This window comes from Ambystoma mexicanum, chromosome 14, assembly GCF_040938575.1.
Source record: "Ambystoma mexicanum isolate Mex_15411 chromosome 14, UKY_AmexF1_1, whole genome shotgun sequence".
NCBI classification, from domain to species: Eukaryota; Metazoa; Chordata; class Amphibia; order Caudata; family Ambystomatidae; genus Ambystoma; species Ambystoma mexicanum.
In genome coordinates, this window is record NC_090940.1 from 130,759,770 (window position 1) to 130,783,787 (window position 24,018).

At 45.0% G+C, this 24,018-nt stretch overlaps 1 protein-coding gene across 5 annotated transcripts in view; it reads left to right on the top strand.

The window, feature by feature from the left end:
- PALS1 (protein associated with LIN7 1, MAGUK p55 family member) overlaps nt 1-24,018 on the top strand; it is a 908,688-nt gene that overhangs the window by 763,304 nt on the left and 121,366 nt on the right. For all 5 annotated transcript variants that reach the window (XM_069638717.1, XM_069638715.1, XM_069638719.1 and 2 more), the window contains one exon: nt 17,584-17,786. In XM_069638717.1, coding sequence (XP_069494818.1) covers nt 17,584-17,786 — 203 coding nt within the window. The remainder of the gene's footprint in view (nt 1-17,583; nt 17,787-24,018) is intronic.

A 24,018-nucleotide genomic window follows, 5' to 3' on the forward strand; every position in this document is an offset into this window, starting at 1 on the left:
GGATCGCTGCTGCCCCCTTCCACCCTCCCCGACATCTACAAATCAATACTCTCACAAGGAACGCCATCAGAATATTACAGAAATCGCTTGAATTAAGCCACTTCTAAAAAACACAAGTGGCAACGTGGAAGACCTCCAACTACAGACCGATTTCAAACATTCCCTACCCGGCAAAACTCCTAAAAACATATGTATATAAATTAACCCAAGAACATGTAGAAAAACCCCAGTTGCTATACCAAGCACAAGTCTGCTTCAGGCCCTCAAGAGGAACAGAATTGGCACTACTATCCATCTGGGACGACCTAAAAACAAACGCAGAGTCAACACAAGCTCAGCTCTGATTCTGCTCGACCTCTTGGCAGCTTTCGACACAGTAATCCATGACACCCTAATCAAAAGATTAGAAGATATATGTATAACGGACAGGGCACTACTCTGGATTAAATCATTCCTAGCAGACATCTAGCGAAGTTGCTACCCTACACTCCAACCCCAAAAATGTATAAAACGTTTGAGGCCGCGGTCACAAGGTTTATATGGACGGGCAAAAAAGCATGCATACACTCGAAAGCTCTGACGACATCAAAATCAGACGGGGGCTTGCGCTGCCCTCGTGGCTCACTTAACACCAAGCTGCACACGTTTTCTGGGCCAAGCGATGGCTGAACCCCGACAACCGCTCTAGCTGGAGGGAGATGGAGCTGACGCTGCTGGTCCCCCTAACACCAGTAGAGGCCCTAGCAATCCCCCCAGGGAAATTCCCAAAGCACATCAAATCAAACCCCATAGTAGGCCAAACTGTTATTCAATGGTATAGACTCCGCTCTCAGCTAGGGGCCAATATAAAAAAGGAACCCACGTGGATGTCGGTTAAGACCCTTCTAACCCTAGACCAGAATACCAAAATAAATTCATCCCATCAAGACACCAAATGAGCGCAGGTCAGAATCATGGACCTCTGTGATGGCCCAACGATACACGCATTCCCAGAAGGCGGCGGCACTCTTGGTCTCCGCCCAGGACAATGGCTTCAGTATGGCACGATCTGCGCCGCCATAGCGGGACACACATCAGCATCCTCCAGGCAAGCACCCCCCACTCCGTCTGAATTAGAACTTGAGAGGCAGACCCAAGTACACACTCGCCTATCCACGTTTTATGATATGGCCATCCTGAACAACGTGGGGAGAAACTCCGCATTGGCCTGCGCATGGTCAAACGATCTAGGCACTCAGGTAGAGACCGGAGATATATACCAATACTTTGCGGCCATCCCCAGTGTGTCGCTGAACCTAAAAAATAGGGAAATTCAGTACAAAATAATACAGTGCCTGTACTATACCCCATCTAGGATGCATAATATGGGGATACTACCATCACCGCTCTGTTGGCGGGGGTGTGGAACAATCGACACAATGGGACATATCCTGTGGCCCTTGACAGGGATCCAGCCATTCTGGCAAGCGGTGCTCAGCTCACTGTCCGCTCAATTCCCAGAGGCCACTATCCCATCGACACCGGAAGATGTGCTTTTTGGAGCCAACTACAAAGACTAGCACAAAGACCCCATAAAAAAGCGCACTACATAGACTCAACCCGACAAAAGCGGCGCTTGCCCATACATATTGGAGCATATTAGACCCACCGAAAAGGCAAACGCTACAAACGGGGCGGGGGGGCGATGACTAGGTAAAATCACCTTACTCACTGGAGCACAAGCTGCATCAGGCCCACAGGCCCCCGGGGTGGACCCACCCCAGACCAAACACTCTTGGGACGCCGGGTGCTCACCCAAAAATGCGGCACCCTCACAAATGAAGGATAAACTTCACATCTCGCCAAAGACGATTCTACAGATCCCAAGACATTTTTTATAGTAGTTTAAGTTTAAGGTTCTTTTTCTCAGTTTTAGGGGTGAGTGGTGGGAAGAGGGAAAAGGGAAGGAAGAAGGGGGATAGGCTTGACTCGAACACTGAATCAACAACACTCTGCGCAATGGCACTCTGCCATGCGATGGTAACTGACTTCGGAACTGCCTACACCCACTCTTCGAAGTTGGAGGGGGGAGGGGATTCCAGGGGTCGTTCTCAATGTAATGATGGGTTTTATTTCTTGAAGAAATTTCAAATGCAATAAGTGGTATGCCACGGTTCATGTATATGATGAATCTTTAATAAACAGATGTTACAAAAAAAAATCATTCCTAGCAGAAAGAACAGAAACTGTATGGATAAAACCCTTCAAATCTACTCCACGAGATAACGACTGTGGAGTACCACAATGATCCTCACTATCACCACTATACTTAAATATCTACCATTAATCAGGATTTTCAACATTACATGCTACAACTACGCAGACGCCACTCCAATCTTCTAAAAAATCGAAAATACACAAGCTGATCACTCAACCCTAGTAGAATGTCTAAAAGAAATCTTTGACTGGATAAATGCCCACAATTTAAAAATCAACCCAGGAAAGACAGAAATCCTGATTATATCCAAAAACCAAGAGAACAATACACACATTCCCTGGCCGACGGGACTGGGAACCACACCCACACCATCCAAGGTAGTAAAAAACCAAGGCGTCCTTATGGACAACGCTCTAACCTTAGACTAATCTTGGAACCACAAGTAAACGTGATAAATAAGAAATTCTTCTTCCTCCTTCACTCACCAAGAACATCCTACCTTTCCTCTCCTTCACCCACACAACACTGACGGTCATCGCCCTCATGTGAAGAATCGACTATGCAAACAGCCTCTACCTTGGGATGTCGGAATACCTCCTGAAGAAATTACAACGCATCCAAAAGGCAGCAGCTAGACTCCTCCTCAAACTATCCAGGAGAGACTACATCACTCCAGCGTTATAAAATACTACATGGCTCCCAATCAAACATCGTATCGTGTTCAAAACGATGTGCATAGCACACAGGGCAATCAGCGGACAAGGAGCAGAATTCCTGCAAAAGAAAATAACTATCTACAAGCCAACGAAACTCCTCAGATCAAGCATTGAAATCCGCCTGGAACCAAAACCATACATCAGGAAAAAACTATGAGGCTCCTCTTTCTCGCACCTAGCCGCAAAAACCTGGAACAACCTCCCAAAAGAAATGAGAAACACAAAGGACCACCTAAAATTTTGAAAACTTCTAAAAACCTGGCTCTTCAATACCTCAGACACCAACTAAAACAATCAAACCGGAAACACAAAAAACAGACTGATAGAATATATGATAGCACAGATAACACCTAGGACTGACTAAGGGAAACTCCTACAAGAACAAGAGGGACTATGCTAGATGGAGCAGAATGCAAGTGACAACCCCATGAGGACAGAACAATAACAAACATGCCTAACACTACCAACAATCTTACCCACTCAGAAAGGGTGTAGGGTACAGACGTAGATTGCAAGTAAATCAATACGAAAGGACAAGTTTGCAGCAACAACAAACTGGGATGAAAGGGGTGGCTAAATACAAAGATGGAAACACAAAGAGTAGCTGACTTACCGTAATGACAAAGAGATGAGACAACCTTATGCTGAAACGTATTCACTGAAAGGAAACAACCTTCTCTAAATCACGAAGGAGACACAAAAGGAGTGTACATTTCTCCTAACAACAAGGCTACTAGTCCACCCCAAAAACAACTAAAAAACCTCACCACACCTCACACACCTCTCACACTGTAAACAAGCACAACCACACCTTAAACCCGCAGCAACCCGCACACACTTGACCACATTGCAACAACAAACACATCACACAGACCTGCACACAACAGCACTCAACCGTCTCGGAACCGAATACCACACCAATATGCTCGGCGAACAGTGTTAACTGAACTGAAGCTGCCAACAGTACTTCACAGCTCCCTTACTCTTCTCCCAACTTTGTCCTACTAACATGCCTAACCTACCCCCCTTTTGTTTCAGATCCGCCAAAGCGCCAGGGAACACTCCGGTGGTGATAGTGTGCAGTACAAATATCCTTTAACATTAACAGTTGATTCCAACTCCTCTTGCACAGGCTTAACGGCTTGTGACCTTACAAGTGATTTTCTACAAACTCTCTAACTTTGTGCAAGACTTTAATTCTAAGAAGTGCCTCAGCTCCATACACTGTTTCAAATTGACTTTGGCCTTCCTGGCTCTCTGCAGACTCTTCTAGCCCATTGACTGATATTGCAGGTCCCTCATAGGTGTTAACTTGTTTTTGACTTTTATTGCTGGGAAAGGCTTGTCTAGATGTAATTGGACGATTTAAGTATCCTCACATACATTGAGAAACTGTTTAACCGTTCCTTACTGCAACCTCAGAACCTGCAAAGTAACTAGTGTGATACATAAATGCCATTACTGTCTTCGTGAATGAAGTCGCCTCAGGGTGTAGGAATTGCGTAAGAAGCATATCCGAAGATCACCCACTAACTTGGCTTGATTCTGAGAAGTATTTTTAAAGTATATTTACATAGCTACACGAATTGTCTTTTTAAAGAATGCTTATTTAAAACTTGATGTTAAATAAATAACTATTTATAACTGAAACCTTGAGTGTAAGTGTTACTTGGTTACTTGCATTGACAAATGTCATTGATACAGCTCTACAGATCACATTTATCCGTCTTGAGATAAGTCTGGCTGCTCAGGCACACTATCAACTTGTTTAGTATAGACCTATACCAAGCAGATCATTGGTGTGTAGTCTGTGTGACTGCACCAATTCTTACCTAACAGTGATCCAGAATCCTATACCAATACAAGCCTTTCACCTGCCTGGCAAATGCAATGAGACAGCAGACCAGGATGAGGGGTCAGGAATGACAGCCAGACACAGTCATGTTTTTGGTTAATGGATTTTATTAACTTAAACAGGTTAGGAAAATGCCTCTCCTGGCCCCGCTCGAAAGAGGATTTTCCACTGCCTAAAACCAAAATCTAAGGATCTGTCTGTCAGGATGTCAGAAATCCAAAGCTGACCTTGTGTCCAAACATTCTAAACTGACTCTCTCACTACAAACAAAATAATAAAGTGAGAAGGGAAATGTCTTTAAGCTGGTATTGGCAAAAAAGGTTCATAAATAAAAATAGAACATCTCCAAAGTAAATGTTCTGCAAGATGAAAAGACCTTTTGTTCCAGAGGGTGATCCCCTTCCCTTGGATTCATCAATGGTATGACAATGTCTTCTTGGTCTAACAGTTCTTTGTGTCTTTCTTGCCCCACAACAATCCTATTGGGTAAAAAGCTCTTTAGCATTGTAAGTCTTTCTTTAACACAAGTTCCTTCTCTGTTCAACAAGCACTGTCCTTTCTTGATACTTGTAGGTTTGCAATTTGCCTGGTATACTTCCCTGCCAGGACTTCTCTTCTATTACAGTTCCTCCTTACATCTAAAACCACATATACCTTCCTTTGTTCAGTATATCTGTTTCAATGTTTTTTAAGCTTTCCCCACATCTGCATTCCATGCACTCATGTTATGGAGGTTTGGGTTTGTATTCCGCTCTTTTGACTCGCAAACAATCTTCTTATTGTTTCTGTCTCTGCAGCTGTACAATGTTCAAATTGTCATTGGCGCGGTTGCCAAACCACCCCTCACGGGTTCTATGTAGCGTCTTGAATGTCTATGAACGGTCATGTTTCGCATTTACGCAGCATAGCTCTGCCACTTGATTCCCACTCTGTGCTGCTTTGACGTCTCTCCGGCTTCTCTCACGGCTTCGCTCCTGCACGCCTGCTTTCCTTCAGGTGCCAGTAAGGATAACAATGCTTCTTCTTTCTGCTGAATGCCCAGGAATCCTCTCGCAGTTCATATCCCCTCCACGGCATGTCCTGCTCGTGCAGTGTTACTTTCCTTCTCTGCTGACAAGCTACTCTGTTCCGCCTCACCAGCCCATGCCTCCAGCTGCCACATGCCTCTGTGGGAGATGCAACGTCATCCCCTGAACCGCCTCTAATAGTTTGGTTTCCATTTGTAAATGTCTTGCGCACAGGCATTTTCACCAAACAACTAGCACTCTCATTGAGCTTGAGGCACCTGCAGCTCTACATCACTTCCTTCATCCTCCTCATACCAGTACTAAGATGGTTGTGAGTTGTGAGTCCACTGATGTCACCTGTAATGGAGGTATGGCATCACAAGTACGACACTGACATAAGAGTTATAAGTTTCCAAACCTTTATTCAATTCTTGTGGTTTGGAAAAACTCCTACTTTGCCCTATAGTTATGATGGGAGTAGTCTCTACCATCAAATAAGGAAAACACAGTCTGAGTCAGTTTATGTCAAATCAAAATGGTCTATACAAAAAAAAAAGGGAATGCCTGCCCCATCTCTTATACAAAAAGTGTGTAAAGGGGAATGTGTATGCAAAGGAAAGTCAGTGTTATAGCATGAAGGATCAAGATGGCCGAGTCAGCTCTCCTCACCACATTGGACAGCACGGAGTAAGGCACCCCTGTAAACAGTATGACACAGTGTGGCTCAGGTTATAAAAAAAAAAGCAGTTCAAACCGTGGATCGAGGCCCGCTTGTACTTCCACGTTAAAGTCACTTATATTTAGTTTACCAAAGGTACTTTCACAATTCAACAAAAGTTCACGTTGGTCTCCCTCTGTCGGGCTCGGACCTCTCAAGGCATCAACAGTTCACATAGGTCACCCTCAGTCGGGCTTGGACCTCTCAACAAAAAGTACTGGATTCAAAGTAGATCTCCCTTAGCCGGACTCGGACCTCGCAATCACAGCATTTGCTAGGGTTCCCTTCCCCAAGCTTTATTCGCCTTCGTTAGGGGTTCCCTTCCTCTAACTTCTTTCATATTCCAGGTTGCCCTCAGTCAGGCTCAGACCTTTCACTGATGTCGAAGTGTGCACGGCTTTTTCCATATATCTCCGCAGGACCACTTCGAAGTTCACTTCAGCTCTCTCTTATGAAATTTGCCCGAGTGTCTCTTGGTCTTGGTAGTTCCATAACACAATCAGAAAAGGTAAAAGAAATCTTTCTCTTAGAGCAATCACCTTTTAACTTCCCCTTTCGTCAAATGTTAATCTTGACCCGTACACATTTCACTTTGTCGTTTTATATGAAAACGTCCAAACATTTTGCAGTCATTTGAGTGGGCTATTTCCTTTGACTGCACCACTCCGCTACTCTATCACTGGCTTCACAGTTATCAGTGACTTTAAAGTTCACTACAGGTTTGCTTTCTTTCACTTCTCATCAGCACGTGTGCAACCTTCCATTGGGAGATGTACTGTTTGCAGCTTCAATCTTTCCTTGACACAAACCGGCCTTTCATGTCTTTTCGCCAACTCCTCAGTTGTATGCATTCCTTTCTTTTCTTTGTGGTTTTGATTAACGAGTCAAGGTTGATACCACAGGCTTGGCTTCACCTCCCCAACTCTGTCGTTCACCTGGGAGGGTAGCTGATTTCCTTGAAACACAAGGCAGGCTTCTTCTTGCCTGGGATTTGGCTTTCTTTGCGTATCCTTCACGGTTTCCTAGAGGCAACAACCTCATACAGGGACCTTCAGGCTTTCCCTACCCCTCGCTCTGGTCCCTCGATCGGTCGTCCTGCTCCAGTGGGTTCGTCTTCGGCTCGGAAGATCTGCTCCTTCTTGTGTTTCACCTTGCTCAGAATGTGTCTTCAAGTTCCACCTTTTATCCGTGTGGGGGAAGCTAATGGGTATCGGATGTATGTGAGTAAGTGTTTGTGTAGAAAGGGGGTGTGGGAGTTGGAACGTTGGAGAATCCTATAAAATGGAATAGGGGATCCTGCATCTCACCATCGGTTCTCACTCACACTCCCTGAAGATCCCCCACCCAGGTGATTCTCCCCCTTGCCCTCACCACCCTGCATTGGTCCACCACCAGGGTCTGGATCCAGAGGCGATGACTGTGCCCTCGGGGAGGGAGGGAGGGAGAGAGAGGAAGAGGGAGGGGAGAGAGGGGGAGAGATCTCCATCTCCCTGTGGACTAATAATTGAGACACACCTTGGTTTCTCATACAACTGATGACTTAGGTGGTTGTGGGAATTGGAGTCCATTGATGTCACCTGATGGTTAGTATTTGGAGAATCTCTCAATGATCCCATCTGAAAAATCAGTTCTCTATGAAGGGGAATTGGAACTAAAAGGTTTTCTTGGCACTTTTACCCTTCAGATTATGGTGGGCGTTTGGCCTAAAGGGTATTGAGAAAAGGGAGGGGGGGCAGACGCATACCAATACGCCATTAGGGTATTTAGTATCAGGGGGTCTTGCTCATTGCACCTCATCCAAAGAAGCCATGATATCTCCCCGGTGGTTTTCTCCTATGTGATTATGTGATCCTCCCACATATAGCCACCCAAGGGTCAGGATCGGGTAGCTGCTGCCATCCCCTGGCCACATGGGAGGAGGTTACCGCTGGGGAATCTGTGATAACTCAATTGGATTCCTCCCAACAGCTCAGCAGAGCGACAAGCCAATGTCACTTATGGCAGTAGTTAGGCCAACAAATTACAAGAGTATTCAAACAGTGGGGTAGCCCCCTGATAGACATGTTTGCCACAGAGGAAAACAGTGTCTGAAGTTCACCAGCCGATAATCTCAAACAAAATCCATGGGAGACGAATTCACGCTATCGTAGGCCAGACCTGCTCTTGCATTTCATGGGGGTGGTCCTCCACCACGACCCAGGCTCGCTGAATGCAGAGACATCCTGAATGCGGCCAGAGAAACAACTACAAATAAGTCTTACAAGTACAAGTGAAGACGGTTCTATCACAACAGTGGGAATTGTACCGCAGGATCTACTACCTTACTGACTCAAGTTGGCGAAAGAAGGCATAGCTCATTCATCTAGAAGAGTGCAACTAGCTGCAATTTTTAGTTCTAACCATACGCTTGCACCCCAATGGAGAATTAACATTGTGTGGGCTGCCCTTATGAGACCGCTGTTTAAGCCTATGGGCACTGCACACATCCGGCATGTATCCTGGAAGAAGACGTTCCTATTAGCCATCACGTCCTTCAGGAGAACTTCAGAGTTACAAACACTGTTTGTCAAGGAACCATACCTGCTCTTCACCAAGGACAGAGACTTGTTAAGAACTAACCCACACTTACCCCAAAAGTGCCTACTGAGTTTCATATGCATTCAGACATAATCGCTACACATTAGACCTTCAAAGGGTCAGCAAGTTTTATATCAACAAAACTAAATCCTTCACGGGGTCATCACAGATGCTTGTAGCATTTGGCCACACCAATAAGCGAGGGGTCATTTCCAAACAAGGAATCGCCTGATGGATAATGGCTACCATTGCAAAGGCGCATATAGATGCTAAGAAACTGCTGCCGGGAGCGGTAATAGCTGTAAGGAAAGACTTGGTATCATCCATGACGACGGACACAAATAAGACACAGTTCAAGGGTGTTTATTTAATTTTAAAGGGTTGGTTAAACACCTATCTAAACATAAATCTAATGATGGGAGCAATCTACAACCATCAAATAATAATGCAGTCCTATTAGAGTCTGTCAAAATAAAAGGTCCTAAGCTAATAAACCTATTGCCAATCCTTAGTTTTAAATACAAAATGGTGTGGGACAGTAGTGCATGCAAAAACAGAAGTGTTCAAGAAGGAATATGTCAGGACAGTTGAGCAGTTGGCCTCCCTTCACCACGCTTTCAGCACGGGACAAGGCAGCACGCTCGAGCATTGTGCACCCTTTGGCTTCCTCAGCACGAGGACACAGTTCAATGGTTCAGCTGGTCTCACACCACTCTGGCAAAGTCTTTAAGAAACAAAAAGTGATTGTCAAAAGAAACATCTCTTTTCAAAACACAGGCTTCCTCTGCCTTGAAACAAAGTTTACTTTGCTTGTCAAACACAGACTTCCTTTGTCAGAATACAGGCTTCCTCCGCCTTGAAAAAAAGTTTACTTTACTTGTCCAAACACACAGTATTACCTTCTTTCCCAGTGACTGCTGCTACTTGTAGTTCCTTTGTTACTCATACAGTTCAATATCTCAGTATCAGGACCTTCTGTGCCAAAGTCTCTTTGCCATTGAAAGTCTCTTACTGCAGAGGATCTGATGTAGCAAGCAAAACACAAAAGTTCCTTTCCTTTGTCAAGATTCTCATATTCATAAGTTCACGATTGGTCTCCTTCATCCTGGCTCGGACCACGGGACCCCCTCGTCTAGGCTCATAATCCTTTTCACACAATGTTCACAACTTTGTCTCCCTCATCCGGGCTTGGACCATGGATCCCCCTCTTCCGGGCTCAGATCCCTTTTAACACCAGAATTGAAGACATTCGGCTGTTGCTCAGGATTTTGCTTCACCCGTTGCAGGACCACTTTGATTTACAATTCTTTACAATTTTCACTTTTGGGCATGTCTCAGCTGGATACCTTACAGAGACCTTCAGTTGGGCAAACACGAAGCGCTGGACCACTCTGTCTCACAGCTTTGCTCTTTTGCACTACAAGTCCCAGAATGCACATTCAAGGTTTTTCTCCCACTGGGTGACATTTTATACTCTTTGAAAGAGTTGATTGGAGTCAGGTGTGAGTAGTTGTCCCTCGCTGCCTGAGACTCTGCCTGACCTCATTACGGGACAACATGGAGACTTCCCATCGGAATCCATTGCCCATGGATTCCTTTGGGTAATCCTCATGACTCCCAGTAGTTGGACTTCTAGAATGGAAGTAGGGATAGTGGGAGATGTGTTTTTTCTGAGGGATCATACAAAACCCATATATCCTTTTTGTCAGGATAAAGAGGGTAAATGTATTGTGGTGGGTGAATGGATTTTCTATTGGGGTCTTGTGATTTTATAGATGGTTTTAATTTCCCTAGTTGTTTTCTCCTTTTTCTTACAGAAAGGTACTGGGGTAAGATGGACTCTGCTGACAATATCCCATGACAACTGAGGGGATGTTGGGTAGGGGTGTATCGGAACGGGAGCAATACTTTCGATTGGGCACACACGCGGTAAGGGACCACTCTGTCTCAAAGCTTTGCTCTTTTGGACTACAAGTCCCAGAATACACATTCAATGTTTTACTCCCACTTCGCCAGTTACAGGCACTTTTGAGATTTACACACATTTCTTGACACAACAGGTTATCCCACCTTAGCTTCGCTCGAGTCACAGGGTCTACATTTTTACCCTCAGTGATGAGGTGTTAGCGGGTCCTCAATGGGGATTCACTTGAGGTCAGGGTCCCAGCACCTGCCCCTCAACTACATCGGTTTCTGGAACTCACCCAGGGAGCATACACTGGTTTAAATACTACCAGAAAAGTGTAGCTGGAGTTTTGGTTCCCTTGGGGCACGCTCCCCTTCCACACTGTAGCCCCTTTGTACTATCAGACCTCAGTGTCTTGGCAGTCAGGCCCCCCTTCTGACTTCCCAAGGTTCTCCTGCCTTCTCCTTCTGATCTTCGTAGTTCCTTCAGCATCCCCAGCTTGCTCAGATTGTGCCTGGGTGTTTGACCTTTTATACTCTTTGAAAGAGTTGATTGGAGTCAGGTGTGAGTAGTTGTCCCTCCCTCCCTGACTCTGCCTGACCTCATTATTGGGACAACATGGAGACTGCCCATAGGAATACATTGCCCATTGATTCCTATGGGTAATCCTCATGACTCCCATCTTCCTCTTCTTTGTCCCATTAGTTCTACTTCTAGAAGTAAAAGGGATTGTGGGAGATGTAGTTTTTCTGAGGGGGCATACACAACCATATAGGTTTTTGTCAGGATAAAGAGGGTAAATGTATTGTGGTGGGTGAATGGATTGTCTATTGGGTCCTTGTGATTTTATAGATGGTTTAAATATCCCTGGTCATTTTCTCCTTTTTCGTACAGGAAGGTACTGGGGTATGATGGGACTGTTAAGGATTTCAATCAGGCGACGCACACCTTAGTCTCAGCCATTATGCAGAGTGCAATTGAAATGCTTATGTTTTAGATTAGATTCAATATTGAGATGGTACACCACTCATATCACACCCCCTTTTCAAATACCTTGGGTCACAATGGACCGTGAACCAGGCTGGTTGATAAATTGTAATATTTATTTATTTGAAAATTAAAAGAAATTATACACTTTTTAATATGGTGCAACAATCACCAATGGGGTGATAATAACAATAGGAATGTAAGCAATGCACTTAGTTTAACCTTCTATTGACACATCTACAAAACACCAGGGAATAGGAGCACTTTTTGATTTTAGGCAAGATAGCACTCAAGTTAGAATTTCCCCCTGCAAGGTTCCTTCAACCCACAAATAATCAATGATGAGTGGATCAACCGATGCAGCAGGTAATTAGGAATTACAAATTGAAAACAGAATTGAGATCCGACTTTCCCTCCCCAAACAAGAGAGAAAAACTGACTTTAAACCCTGGCAATGCTAAAAATGACACTCGGAAATGGATGAATAAATGAATGAATGTGTGTAAAAATCTTGAAACAAATAATATTCCTCACTAAAGCAACCATGTAGAAGTACAAACAATCACAAGCAATCTATAACCAAGAGCATACAGTTCGAAAATGAGTGGCAGGTTTTAAAACATGTTTGCAGCAAATGACACGTTGGAAAATTAGCAAACTTTTGCAATTCCCGCCTGAAATTACCAAAACGAGTTTTAATAAAAATGTGTGAAATATTGTAAATTGCAATGCGGTTTGTGTTGGGGTGTAGCTATAGATCATAAGTATAATATGGAAGTGAAATTAGATCTCTAGTTGGAAAATTGAGTGAGTTATGCAAGATAGAGTGAGGTTTGTTTTTAGGAAAATAGAACAGTGAAAAACAGAAAAGCGGCTTTAAAATGGATTGCAAATTTTACTTAAACTGGATTTAATGACTAAGAAAAAGAGAATGCCGCCCGTGAATCTCCACAATTATGCGGCCGTTGTAACTCTTCACGTGGTGTACCCAGTTTCCTTTATGGAAAATTAATTTATTTCATCAAAATCGCTACTGGCTTATGTTCTAGCAAAACAAAAATGAAGAGAAAATTGGCGCTAACACTAGAAATCAAAGGCAGGGTTTCACAGATAATGCTGACAATTTTAACAAGATATTGGGGTCAGAATAGGATAGCTTAGAGATTGGGATAGGACAAAGCAAGGCATGGTATACTATGAATGTCAATGGTTCCTATTGATACTCACAGTCCACTTTTTAGTTTTTGGATTTTGGACAGTTAGCACTCTGGTCACCACACAGGTCTGATCTAACAAAGGACAGCCGGACAAAATCAGCAGGACAGGATCAGCTGGGCACGGACTGTTTACCGGGTAGCACTTCTGGTCACTGGATAAGATAGGGTAGCGGGATGGCAGCAGCATGCAGTGTGAATGGCAGCAAGTCAATCTGGATCAGGATGCCAAAAGTACCACAGTTTTCTCCCTGTTAATGGGAAATTTCTGTGGTTTTCAGAATTTGAGGCCTTGCTGAAGCAGGATCAGCAATGCTTGGGTTTTGCAATGGGCCCTGGAGTAAGATCAGCAATGTTTGGCCTTGTAGTTGGGATCTGGAGTCTGGATAGATGACAGGTACAGGAACACAGCGCAGGAAATCGGGAAGAGTGTGGTCTTGTCAGGGACCCTTATTTATAGTGCAAAATGACATCATCAAAGTATAGGCTGGGCAGGGTTAACTACGCATGCCCTGTAATACGTAAAGTTTCTGTAAGTGATATAAACAACTGAATGGTTACCTCAAGGGATCACCGATCGCTCTTCTTCCTTATCTCTTCACTTCCTTGTCCCGAAAAAGGGTCCGACAAGGGGTGAATGCGAATGCCTCCCCAAGACCCTTCCTCCGCCTTCTGGTCAAGAATAGAGGAGGGGAAAGGCCTCAGGGAAACCCTCTGGGGAAGAAAACCCTGCGTCGACAGCCTCTGCATTGATGTCGTCTGGGCAGAGAAGATTCAGGTAACCGCAGGTTGAGAGCCGTCTAATGGGAAAGGCAGAAGAGTATGGTGAGTATGAGATGGGTAAGTAGAAGGTAGAGTATCAACAGCGGATGGTAAGGAATTACCTGAAAAAGGGGGTGTCGGCCTATCAAGCTGGATAGGAAGTTCCCCGATAAGAACCTGATGGAATCAGACTCGAGGATGTAAAAGTAAGATGTTATCAAACACCAATAGAGCGGGCTGGACCATGGGACTCGCGGCTCCTAAAGATTGTGATAAATTGGAAATGTCCGTTTTAATTCTCTCTCTCTGGGGACTTTATGGAATGTCTGACTATTCTATCTAACGTACCGAACGTAGCGTTGTTGTTGAAGAGTAGCAACGCGTCCGCGCGTTTCTGGCAGGAACAGATGTACTGAATCCCGAGCAGGAGGGCGGTCCTTCCTCGGCGCTGGGTTGTTCAACGTCTAGACCTACACCTTCCGTAGCTGCGGCCATCTTGGTAGTGAAAATGGCCTAAATCCGTCTATGGGACCACCGATGCCACAACGACCACGGTCTCCGGAGAGGCATGACACGCCCCTAAACTACTTGGAGTGGGCAGGGGTGTCAGTCTCCGCCTTGCTCTCAGCTGGTTGGATTTCTAAGGGAATGATGTCAGGTTTATGAGGTGAGGTTTACAATGTCCAGAAACTCCCACATTTACTTTACTGAAAATCTGATTTTGCCAAAAACATACATCTGTACACTTGCAATCTCTTGGCAAATTATACACATGACGCAGGTTACATGTGATGTGCAGCACAGATCAGTCCAATCCTCAAGTCTGTGCGACCTTGTTTCGTCTTTCGAATATATTTTGGTAATTTTACACATTTGGCCTAACATTCCACAATTTTATACACAGATGCAAATTATGTACAAAATGTTATGTTTGCAACATTAATACCTTCCTTGGAATCTGTCATTGTTTTTGTAACTTCTGTTCCCCATGCAGCAATGAGTTTTACCAAGTTTTAAAAGAAAGCCCATAAAATTAGATTGGAAATTGCAAACTTTTTACATTTGTACTAATTCTTGCTGCAGAGATAAAGTCTTTAAAGTCTCTTTATAAAATAGTCTTTGTAACCAAAAGGCAGTCCATTGTTACTAGATCCTCCTTTTTTTTTTCTTCCTCCAACTGCAAGCAACTGTAATTTCCTTCAAGGCAAGCAGGGTTTCTCATCTTAATTGAAGGTTTTATTGCCCTTTATACTTGACAGGTTAGTGTCCCAGGACTTCTATTGTCCCAGCCTGGAGCACAGAAGAATGTCTGACGAGCGTGTGAACTTTCATTGTCCTAGCCCATACAAAGTTTTTCAAGCTAGCAATTTTCACGTAGGTGTCCTGGATTTATGGTGTGTCTCCCTTCCTTGGGGAAGTTTCATGGCTGGAAACTGGAATGACTTTTTTTCTGAGAGGCTGCAAATCCAGCCCATGTGTTTTAAACTCTTTAATTTTTTTATTTTGGGTCTTGAATTAAAGCAACCTGTGAAAGAAGATAGCCTATGTGTGTATTATCACCACTAACATAAACCCTTTACATTGCTAAGTAAGCAGGCTTTCATTAACAATTTACTTTTAAACAGGCCAATTTTTCTTCAGTCAGCAAAGCCCATTTTTCCAGATGTGTTAAAACTGCTAGCATTTCTTTCTTTAAATTCGGTTTTTCAGCTCCCTCGGATGCCCACCCTGTCTTTGCATCTGTAGTCATTTCCTTGAATGCAGGAGTTTTATCTAAAGCATAGATACATTTGTACTTGACCTGGCTCAGGGAGTTAAAGTCTCTTTGAACTGCAGAGCCTGGATACATTTTTGGCAAGAAATAAACGCGTGTTCCCGTGTGAGTGAAAATGAAGTTGCTTCTTGATTTCTCTGAGAGTTGGCTGGACTGGGCCTGTCACTCAAAAATTATGCCTGGTTTGGCGAAGCACAGTGAAATATCCTGGGCATGACAGGGCCTTTTGAATCACAGTGGTTTCAGAATGGACGATGGAATTGGCATCTCAAGCAGCATTTTTAAAGGGTGAAAATGTTTCATTTTGAAGGGGATTTTTGGCTTTTGCTGCAAAGCAACGCTGCTCCTTCACTTAATTCCATTGATAGGTTTCAGAACACACTGGCATACTTTTTCAGTGTGTCCCCTTGTTCCGTTTTACCTAAAGTGTGGTAGGCAGGATGATGCAGCCATCTTTTTGTTGCTGCCAAAACACAGTTTTGAGGTCCTGGTGCGCACAGGAGCCAGCGCAGCCAGGTTGCTGTTTCTTGCGCTAATGCAGATTAGTGATGTGAGGCAATGCTGTTGAATGGGTCAATATATCCCACAGGACTCTGCTCTCCAATAGTCCCCAAGGACCCCCTGCCCAGGCAATCCTCCCTCACTCGTCCGCCCCAAGGGTTGGGATCCAAGATGGCACTCCCCTGCTCCATGAACAAAGGATCCCCAGGAATAGCCTGGGAGAAATGCCTCAGGTTTCTCGCATAGCCCACTCAACAAGAGCAATGGGGGCTTCTGCCGCCAAGTGGGCAGGGATACCCGCTGCTGGACTTTTGCAGGGCAGCAACCTGGGCAGCTCTGCACACCTTTGTCAAGCACTACTTCATGTAAGGCCAGATCCAGGGTGAAGCAAAAGTGGGGCGAGCAGTGCTAAAACACCTGTTTCAGAAATGTGAGAATTCCTGGAGTATGCTCCACTTCTCTATAGAGTGGAGTTTTTTTTCTCCCCTGCTCCTCCTGTTAATGTTTGCTACTACTTCTGTTTGTTCCATTCAAAGCATGTGAATCCATGAAAGATCCAATGCTGGAGAAGGAGTATGTTGCTTACCTGTAACTTCTGTTCTCCAGCATTGGTATCTTTCATGGATTCACATGCGTCCACCTTCCTCCCCGATGGTCGGAAAAAAAGGAATATACAACTGACTACTTAAGGTGTTAGAATCTTAAGAGTGCCTCCTGGGTGGAGCTTCATGTTCGACGTCCCATTGTTTTCAGCTGAATGCATCCAAAGGACACCTATGGTCTACTAAAGTGAATGAACATTTTTATAAAGAAAATGTAACCATAAGGTTACTTAGGATTCTCAGCCTGACGGGTAATATTTAAAGCTTGTGAATCCATGAAAGATACCAATGCTGGAGAACAGGAGTAACTATGCATTACCTGTGATCCTGAAAATGAATGCTATATTATAATTGGGAAATGGGACATGTAGTACAAGTAAATTTCAGTCTCAAATAACTAGAAACACATAGCTATAATCTTATAAAACACATTGCACCTGTTTATGCAGCCTTCGCCATCCTTTTTTTTCTTCATAAAAGTCCACACAATTGTTTTAGTCAGTGTAAATTTTTATGGTTGTCCTTTTTTCACAATGAATGGTAACTGGATTTGCAGGTGACCATTGCCTCTTTTTTTTTGTTTGACCTAGAAAGGAGGCCTCTTTCTGAATGTTCAAACTAACGTAGAAATGTCTGAAAATCAATTCAGTTGGAATAAGAACACATATGGTAGATTGTATATGTTGCTTTTTAACCCTGTCTTCGCCACATATGTGCATAGACTGCCAGGCTCTGAAATTAAATGGCTTTTCTTTTAACATTTTCAGATACAAGTCGTAGTCGGCGTGACAATGAAGTAGCTGGCAGAGAGTATCACTTTGTGTCGCGGCAGGCGTTTGAAGCAGATATAGCAGGAGGGAAGTTCATTGAGTACGGGGAGTACGAAAAGAACCTATATGGAACCAGCATTGATTCTGTGCGCCAGGTCATAAATTCCAGCAAGATCTGCATTTTGAACCTTCACACACAGGTAAGAGAACAAATGCTACCAGCAGACTCATTAATGCTTTGCAGCATATGTTTTCTTTAGGTTTATTTTTGTAATGGAAGAATGTTATCTCTAGTGTACATTGCACGTGATATTAAGCAATCTATTGCAGCGTGTCGACAATGCTGATGAGTGAGGTAGTTTTGTAATATTGGGAGTTTGTTTAGTTAATTTAGGAAAGCCCCCCAAAAAACCACAACTGATCTAAACAGGTTTCAGTTTCTCCAAAAGGTTTAGTTGTCCTGGTTTTCTTTGCCAGAATTAGTTACTTAATTTTGGATCTGGCATTAACAGTATATATCCCCCCCAGCCCCCACCCTCTCCCTCCAGGCACATGAATTTCCAGTGTAGGAGCAAAATAAAATGGAAAACCAAAGATTTGGTTTTGCCTATTTGAAAAACAAACTTCCATGATCTGTAACTGTCAATGGTTTTTTTTTTTTTTTTTTTCTGGTATGCCATGGGCCGATGTCTTGCATTCTTTTCCGTATCATGAGACTTCTGAACTCATTTCTGTTACCACATGCAGCTAAACATTCCCCCTCTACCCCCAATCCAGGACTGAAACTGGAAAAAGAAGTGTATGCAGATCTGTGACAGGGATTGCTGTAAACCATGTACACCAAATCTCAGCCAGGCAAAGACGGTGGTGCCACCATGTTAGGTGCCTACGAGCAACGTTGGGCCCTTGCTTTAGTGCTTGGGTTTTGTATCTGCATGGAAGCTTTTTTTCTTTCGTTCCACTCTTTTTTTATCAGTTAAGATTGTAATCATCTAGTAATTCACAGGTCACGCACTGGTTGCTGTTTGTATGAGAACACTCAGAACGGATTCTCTTCTTCCATATTTCATACTAAATGATCTAACACAAAGAATGCCACTTTCAGCTGCTTCTGCTCTTGGAGGGTGAGAGGTAGAGGAAGTGGACACAGATCTGTAATGTTCACAGTTCCCATCATATCGGTGAACCTCAGTCTGCTTGTTTTTCTAAGAGACTTTCAGTGGGATCCTATCAGACAAGAGTGTAGCTAAAACGGAACTTAAAACATAAAAGCAAAAGTCCCTGTCATTGGTTGTGTTAACCGTCACTTATGGTCCTGTGTGAACAAAAAACATTTCCCTTGCAGTCTGGCTTGTTGGTAGACTGTGGCAAGAATGACCATGGCAGCGTTCCCTTCATATTCTGAGGCGAGCCTTTCGATACTGCATGGTTTTGTTCCATATGTCTGGAAAGAAGAGTTAATTCTCTTTATAACAGGCCTCTATCTTCAGAACTGAGGTACATAGTATGACTACTCTATTCTAAGACTCTCAAAGTGTTGCAGCTCCAGTACCCCCTCCTTCTCAACACATATGACCCTTTCATGGGCATCTGTATGTGTTTGGTGTGGTGTCCACCTTGCTGAACCCCTGGTATATGATGCTCTCAATTACTTGGGCATCACCTGCAACATCTTCAGGCAGATGCATCATCTTAATGTTCCCCGGACTTGCCCTGTTCTTGAGAAGCTATACCTGAATGTACTGATGGTAGACAGTTGCTAAAACAATCTTGCAACTCTGAGAATGTGGGGTACACAGGCATTTAGAGCTACCATCTTGGTCTACCTGGTATCTGTACCACCAATTCTTCCAGACATGGTATCCACCTTATTCTCCACTGCAGAAAGCTTGACTCCTATCACATCTGATTTTTTTTTAATGCTCAATGTTGCAAGTGTTTTCAAGGTGCCTAGGTCCGCCTTTGTGGTATTGCATTACCTAGAGGATTTGCAGTAATGACAACCTGATGTGGGGTGGGCATGGGATCAATCTTGACCATCTGCCTTTAGTCTTGCTCTTCTTGTCTTGTGCTATTTTCAGTAGTAGGGTCCACTCTGTGCTAGGCATGTGTAGAATGTAGTGCCATCTGCAAGAGCTCCACCTTCTCAGAGGCATTCTCCCTTTCCTCACCTTCCCCCAGAAGCTCAATGTCTCCAGAGCTCTGGTTCTCTCTAGGTTGGACTACTGCAACAACCCTTTCCTCAATATACCTCTTTCCTCCCTTCGCCCCCTTCAACTACAATCCAGAATGGAGCTGTGATACGTATCCTTGGCCTCAAGCCCAGGGACCGCATCTCTCCAGCCATAAAATCTCTCTACTGGCTCGAGGTGACCGTAAGGATAAAATTCCAGACCCTGTGCGTCAACCAAAAGGCTGTCTGGAGCCTGGGACCTCTAATACATCAAGCTTTCTCTCCCTAAATGCCTCCCTTCTAGAGTTCTTCAGTCCTCTAGCTCCAACTCTCTGCATGTCAGACGTTTCTGAAAACAGAGAGTGGGAGGTTGATCCCTTTCCTCGGGTGGGGGGGGGGGAATTTCTCCCTCTGAAACACTCTTCCTGCCTCCCTTAGACTTGAGCCGGATCTTCTTAAGTTCTGGAAACTCCTCAAGACCTTCCTTTTCTCCTCTTCCTTCCCTTTCTGCCTCCCGTGCTAATTGTCCCAATGTTGCTGCAACTGGTGTCTGGTCCCTCAAGATTCACACGGGCCAGACCACCCCTGACCAGTCTCTCTCAGCACCCCGTTTTCAGCACTTGCCCTCAGGCCCCCTTCCCTGTACTAACCTGAATCTGGTCACCCTGTCCTCTGCACTAATTTGGCCCTCCCTCTTCTCCCCTGGCACTTGCCCTTGTTGGCCCACTCAGCACTGCTCACCCCCTTGGGCCCGCCACCTCAGCCCTTCACCCCCTCCCATCCTTTTCCCCCCTTCCCCCCTCTCCTGCACCCTTCCCTTATTACCTTGTCGGCACTTGCTCAGTAGGTTTGTCACAAAGCCAATATAACAGTCATTGTAGTTTCTTTTTCCTATGCCCCTCCCCCATTTATTTTTGTCTTGTGGCGCCTGGAAACACTTGTGTAGGGGCGCCATACAAATGCACAATATAGAAATAAATAAAGAACAAAGAGGAGACTCCTCTGCCACTGGATCAACAGGCAAATGAACACTAATCATTGCATGACATTTTTTTCTTTATTTGTCTTACAACAGGGATGGTTGGGTAGTTTGACCTATATTAAATAACCTTCTTTGAATGTTAAGACCTTGGAACTGCTGCTCATTTTCACTGAGGTTAGAGCATTCACTAGACAGAGGTGGTGCGCTGCCTGTCTAAAAAGGTTAGCATATGTTCAACAGTGGTGTCCTCCGAGGCTTCGACTCCTAGACTTGAACTAATGTGGTTGTTTACTTTATCATTGTCAAGGGTAAAAGAATATGGTTTCCTTGGAAGGGAAGGGAAGGGTCAGGAGATGGTGGGCAACATGTACACAGTGTTGTAAGTGTTATATCTTTGGATTTAAGAATGTTTGGGCCTCATCACGAGTTGGGCGGTAGCCTTTCAGTGCAGCGGTAATGCTATTACCGCCATATTTAAGGGTCCACCCAAACATGAGTTGGAAGCATTTACCCCCAGCTCTAAGTTACCGTCAACGGTAATGGCGCCAAAAATTCCCCATTGAGTCATACCCATTACCGTCCAACCCTTGATCCAGCACTAATAGCGCTGGATGGGTGGGCGGTAACGCAAATACAGTTGGGCGGTATCCCAGTCGGGATACCACCCAACTCGTGATGAGGTCTTTTGTCTTAAGTGGAAAATAAATAAATAAATAAAAACATTTTATGGAATAGCAGAAACAACCATGTCAATCTACCTCTTCTCAGGCACCATGTACATTATCTAACAGAGAAACAGTATAGGGGAAAAACTAAGTGAAAAATGCACCTGCGCCAAAAAGCCTGAATGGCATAGACTTCAAAGGCATGACCTAAAAGCCGCTGTGTCTCTGCAAAACAGCTAAAATGGAAAGCTGAAGGGGGACTACAATCCTTTTATTATTCCGCCATCTTCCAAATTCCCATTAATTTTTGAAATGTAAATAGAATGTGAGGGTAGCGTCTAAATATTTTTTTTAAGATATCCCTGTAGCCCTAATCAGCTGTGGCTCACAGCTACCAAGATATCGCAAGCACATTTTGAATGACCTTTTAGCAGTTTTTTAGGGTAATCCCTAACCACTGAGGGCAAGCTGAGCTTTTCTCTATAGGGAAACATATGGGTGACAGCCCCCCGCCTTTGAGTCTATCCTTCCTGAGAACATTTTGCAGCAAGATCTAGCTGCGTTTTCTGTTTCTTCAGAAATGAAGGAGGAACAGGAGCCAGTGTTTGACCCGTCAGCTCTGGGTCTGGAAAGTGTAAGGCCTTCGACGTCGAGTGGAATGGGGGCTGGGCTGCCCCTTTATCCGTTGGTTAAACCGCAATCTCTGCTGTTATTGCAAGTGCTGTCTACGCTTCAATCTTTGTTGGGGTAACTGGATGCAAGGTTGCCTCCTCCTCCGAGTCCGGCGGTGCCAGTGGTCGAGGTGTTGCCTGGTGAGTTGCCTAGGAAGTCTCCTCCGGCACGGTTGCCGTTGCAGGTGGGGTTGGGCTGTCCACGGTCTCATCCTGAAGAAGGCAAGCTACCTGATTCGGATCCTGAGTGTTCCGTGGGACACCCTATCTACTGTATCATCTTCGCAGCCGAGAGATGACGCGTGGGACACGGATGCAGAGAGGAGCAGCCCTTTAGTCCGGCTCAACAGTCGCCTCCGAATGATATTGGGGCATTCCACGCCATGATGTCGAAAGCATGTCTGGAGTTTGAGCTGGTGACTGAAGAGGAACGTAAGGGCTGCTTCCTCTTCGACCATATGGGCAAACTGAGGAAGGCGGTCTTCTCGGTGCCGATTCTCGGCCATGTGTGGTAGGAGGGCCTGCGCACAATGCGCCACCCATTTTCAGAACCGGTTGTAAAGGGTCGCCTTGAAAAGAAATTCAAGGCTCCGGAGTCTACCCCTAGATGCCTGGAGTTGCAGCCCACGCCCAAGTCAGTGGTTTTGGTGGCTGCCAGCCGTAAGGCCAGGAGCCAACATAAATGTGTTACGCCTCCAGACAGTGAGGCCAGGAAGCAGGACGCTTTTGGAAAGAAGGTCTTGATGGTAGGAGCTACAACTGTGAAGGCTGCAAATTCCTTGGCGATCATGGTCAGATATGATCATGAAATATGGTATCGGCTGGCCCCGATCCTTGAACATCTGCCGGAGCAACACCGAAAGGAAGCAATGCTGTTGGTGCGGGAGTTGGAGGAGGCCTCCAAACACAGCATAAATATTGCTGTGGACATGGCGGAGACAGGTTTTAAACATTAACAATGGAGTAGTGCTCCGGCGGCAGGCCTGGTTGAAGTGCACTGACTTTCGCCTGGAGGTCCAATATAAGGTCATCAACATGCCCTGTGAGGGCGAACATTTGTTCGGTGAAAAAATTAATGAGGCCCTGAAAGGGCTAAATCCTTGGGTTCCTTGCAAAGTGGGTGCTCGTTTCGCTCCTTTTGAGCTTTTCGTGGAGCCTCGGGGAATGCCTGGTTTACTTCCGCCAGAGATCGAGGTTACGTGCGCTCCAGCTACTCATCTCAAGGGTTTAGGCGATCTGTCCAGTCGGCGCAGAAAGGCCGGGACTTCCAGGCTCAGCAAAAAAAGTGTTTGCAGTTCTCTGCGGCTAAGGGGCGGCAGACTAATCCTCAACAATACCTGCCATATGAACAATCTGCTGGGGGGCAGGGTCGCTATCCACGTCGACGAGTGGCGAAAGATAACATCAGATCGCAGGGTGCTAGACACAGTGCGTCTTGGCCACTCGTTGGAGTTCTGGCGTCCTTCTGTCCCTATTCTGCCGGTGCATGTGCTGCAGCCGCATCTTCCAATCCTGTGGCAGGATGTGGTTATCATGCTACAAAAGGGGGCGATAGAACCAGTTCCGGTTGTGGAATGGGGCATGGGTTTTACTCCCGGTACTTCGTTGTATAAAAGCCCAACGGCAAGTAGAGGCCTATTTAGATCTTTGGGCGTTGAACAGAATCTGCCACGCCTGAAGTTCAAGATGCTCACCCTTCAAGACGTCATCCGTTAGGTGCAACCGGGCGAGTTTCTGGCATCATTAGATCTGCAGGATGCCTATTTTCACATCCCTATGAGGCTGAAACACCGGAAGTTCCTGTGTTTTGTGGTCGGAGAGGATCACTATCAGTTTCAGGTCCTTCAGTTTGGCCTGAATTCTTCCCCCAGGACGTTCATGAAGTGTCTTGCCCCGGTGGCGGCCTTCCTCCGTAGGGAAGGTCATCATGTGTACCCCTAC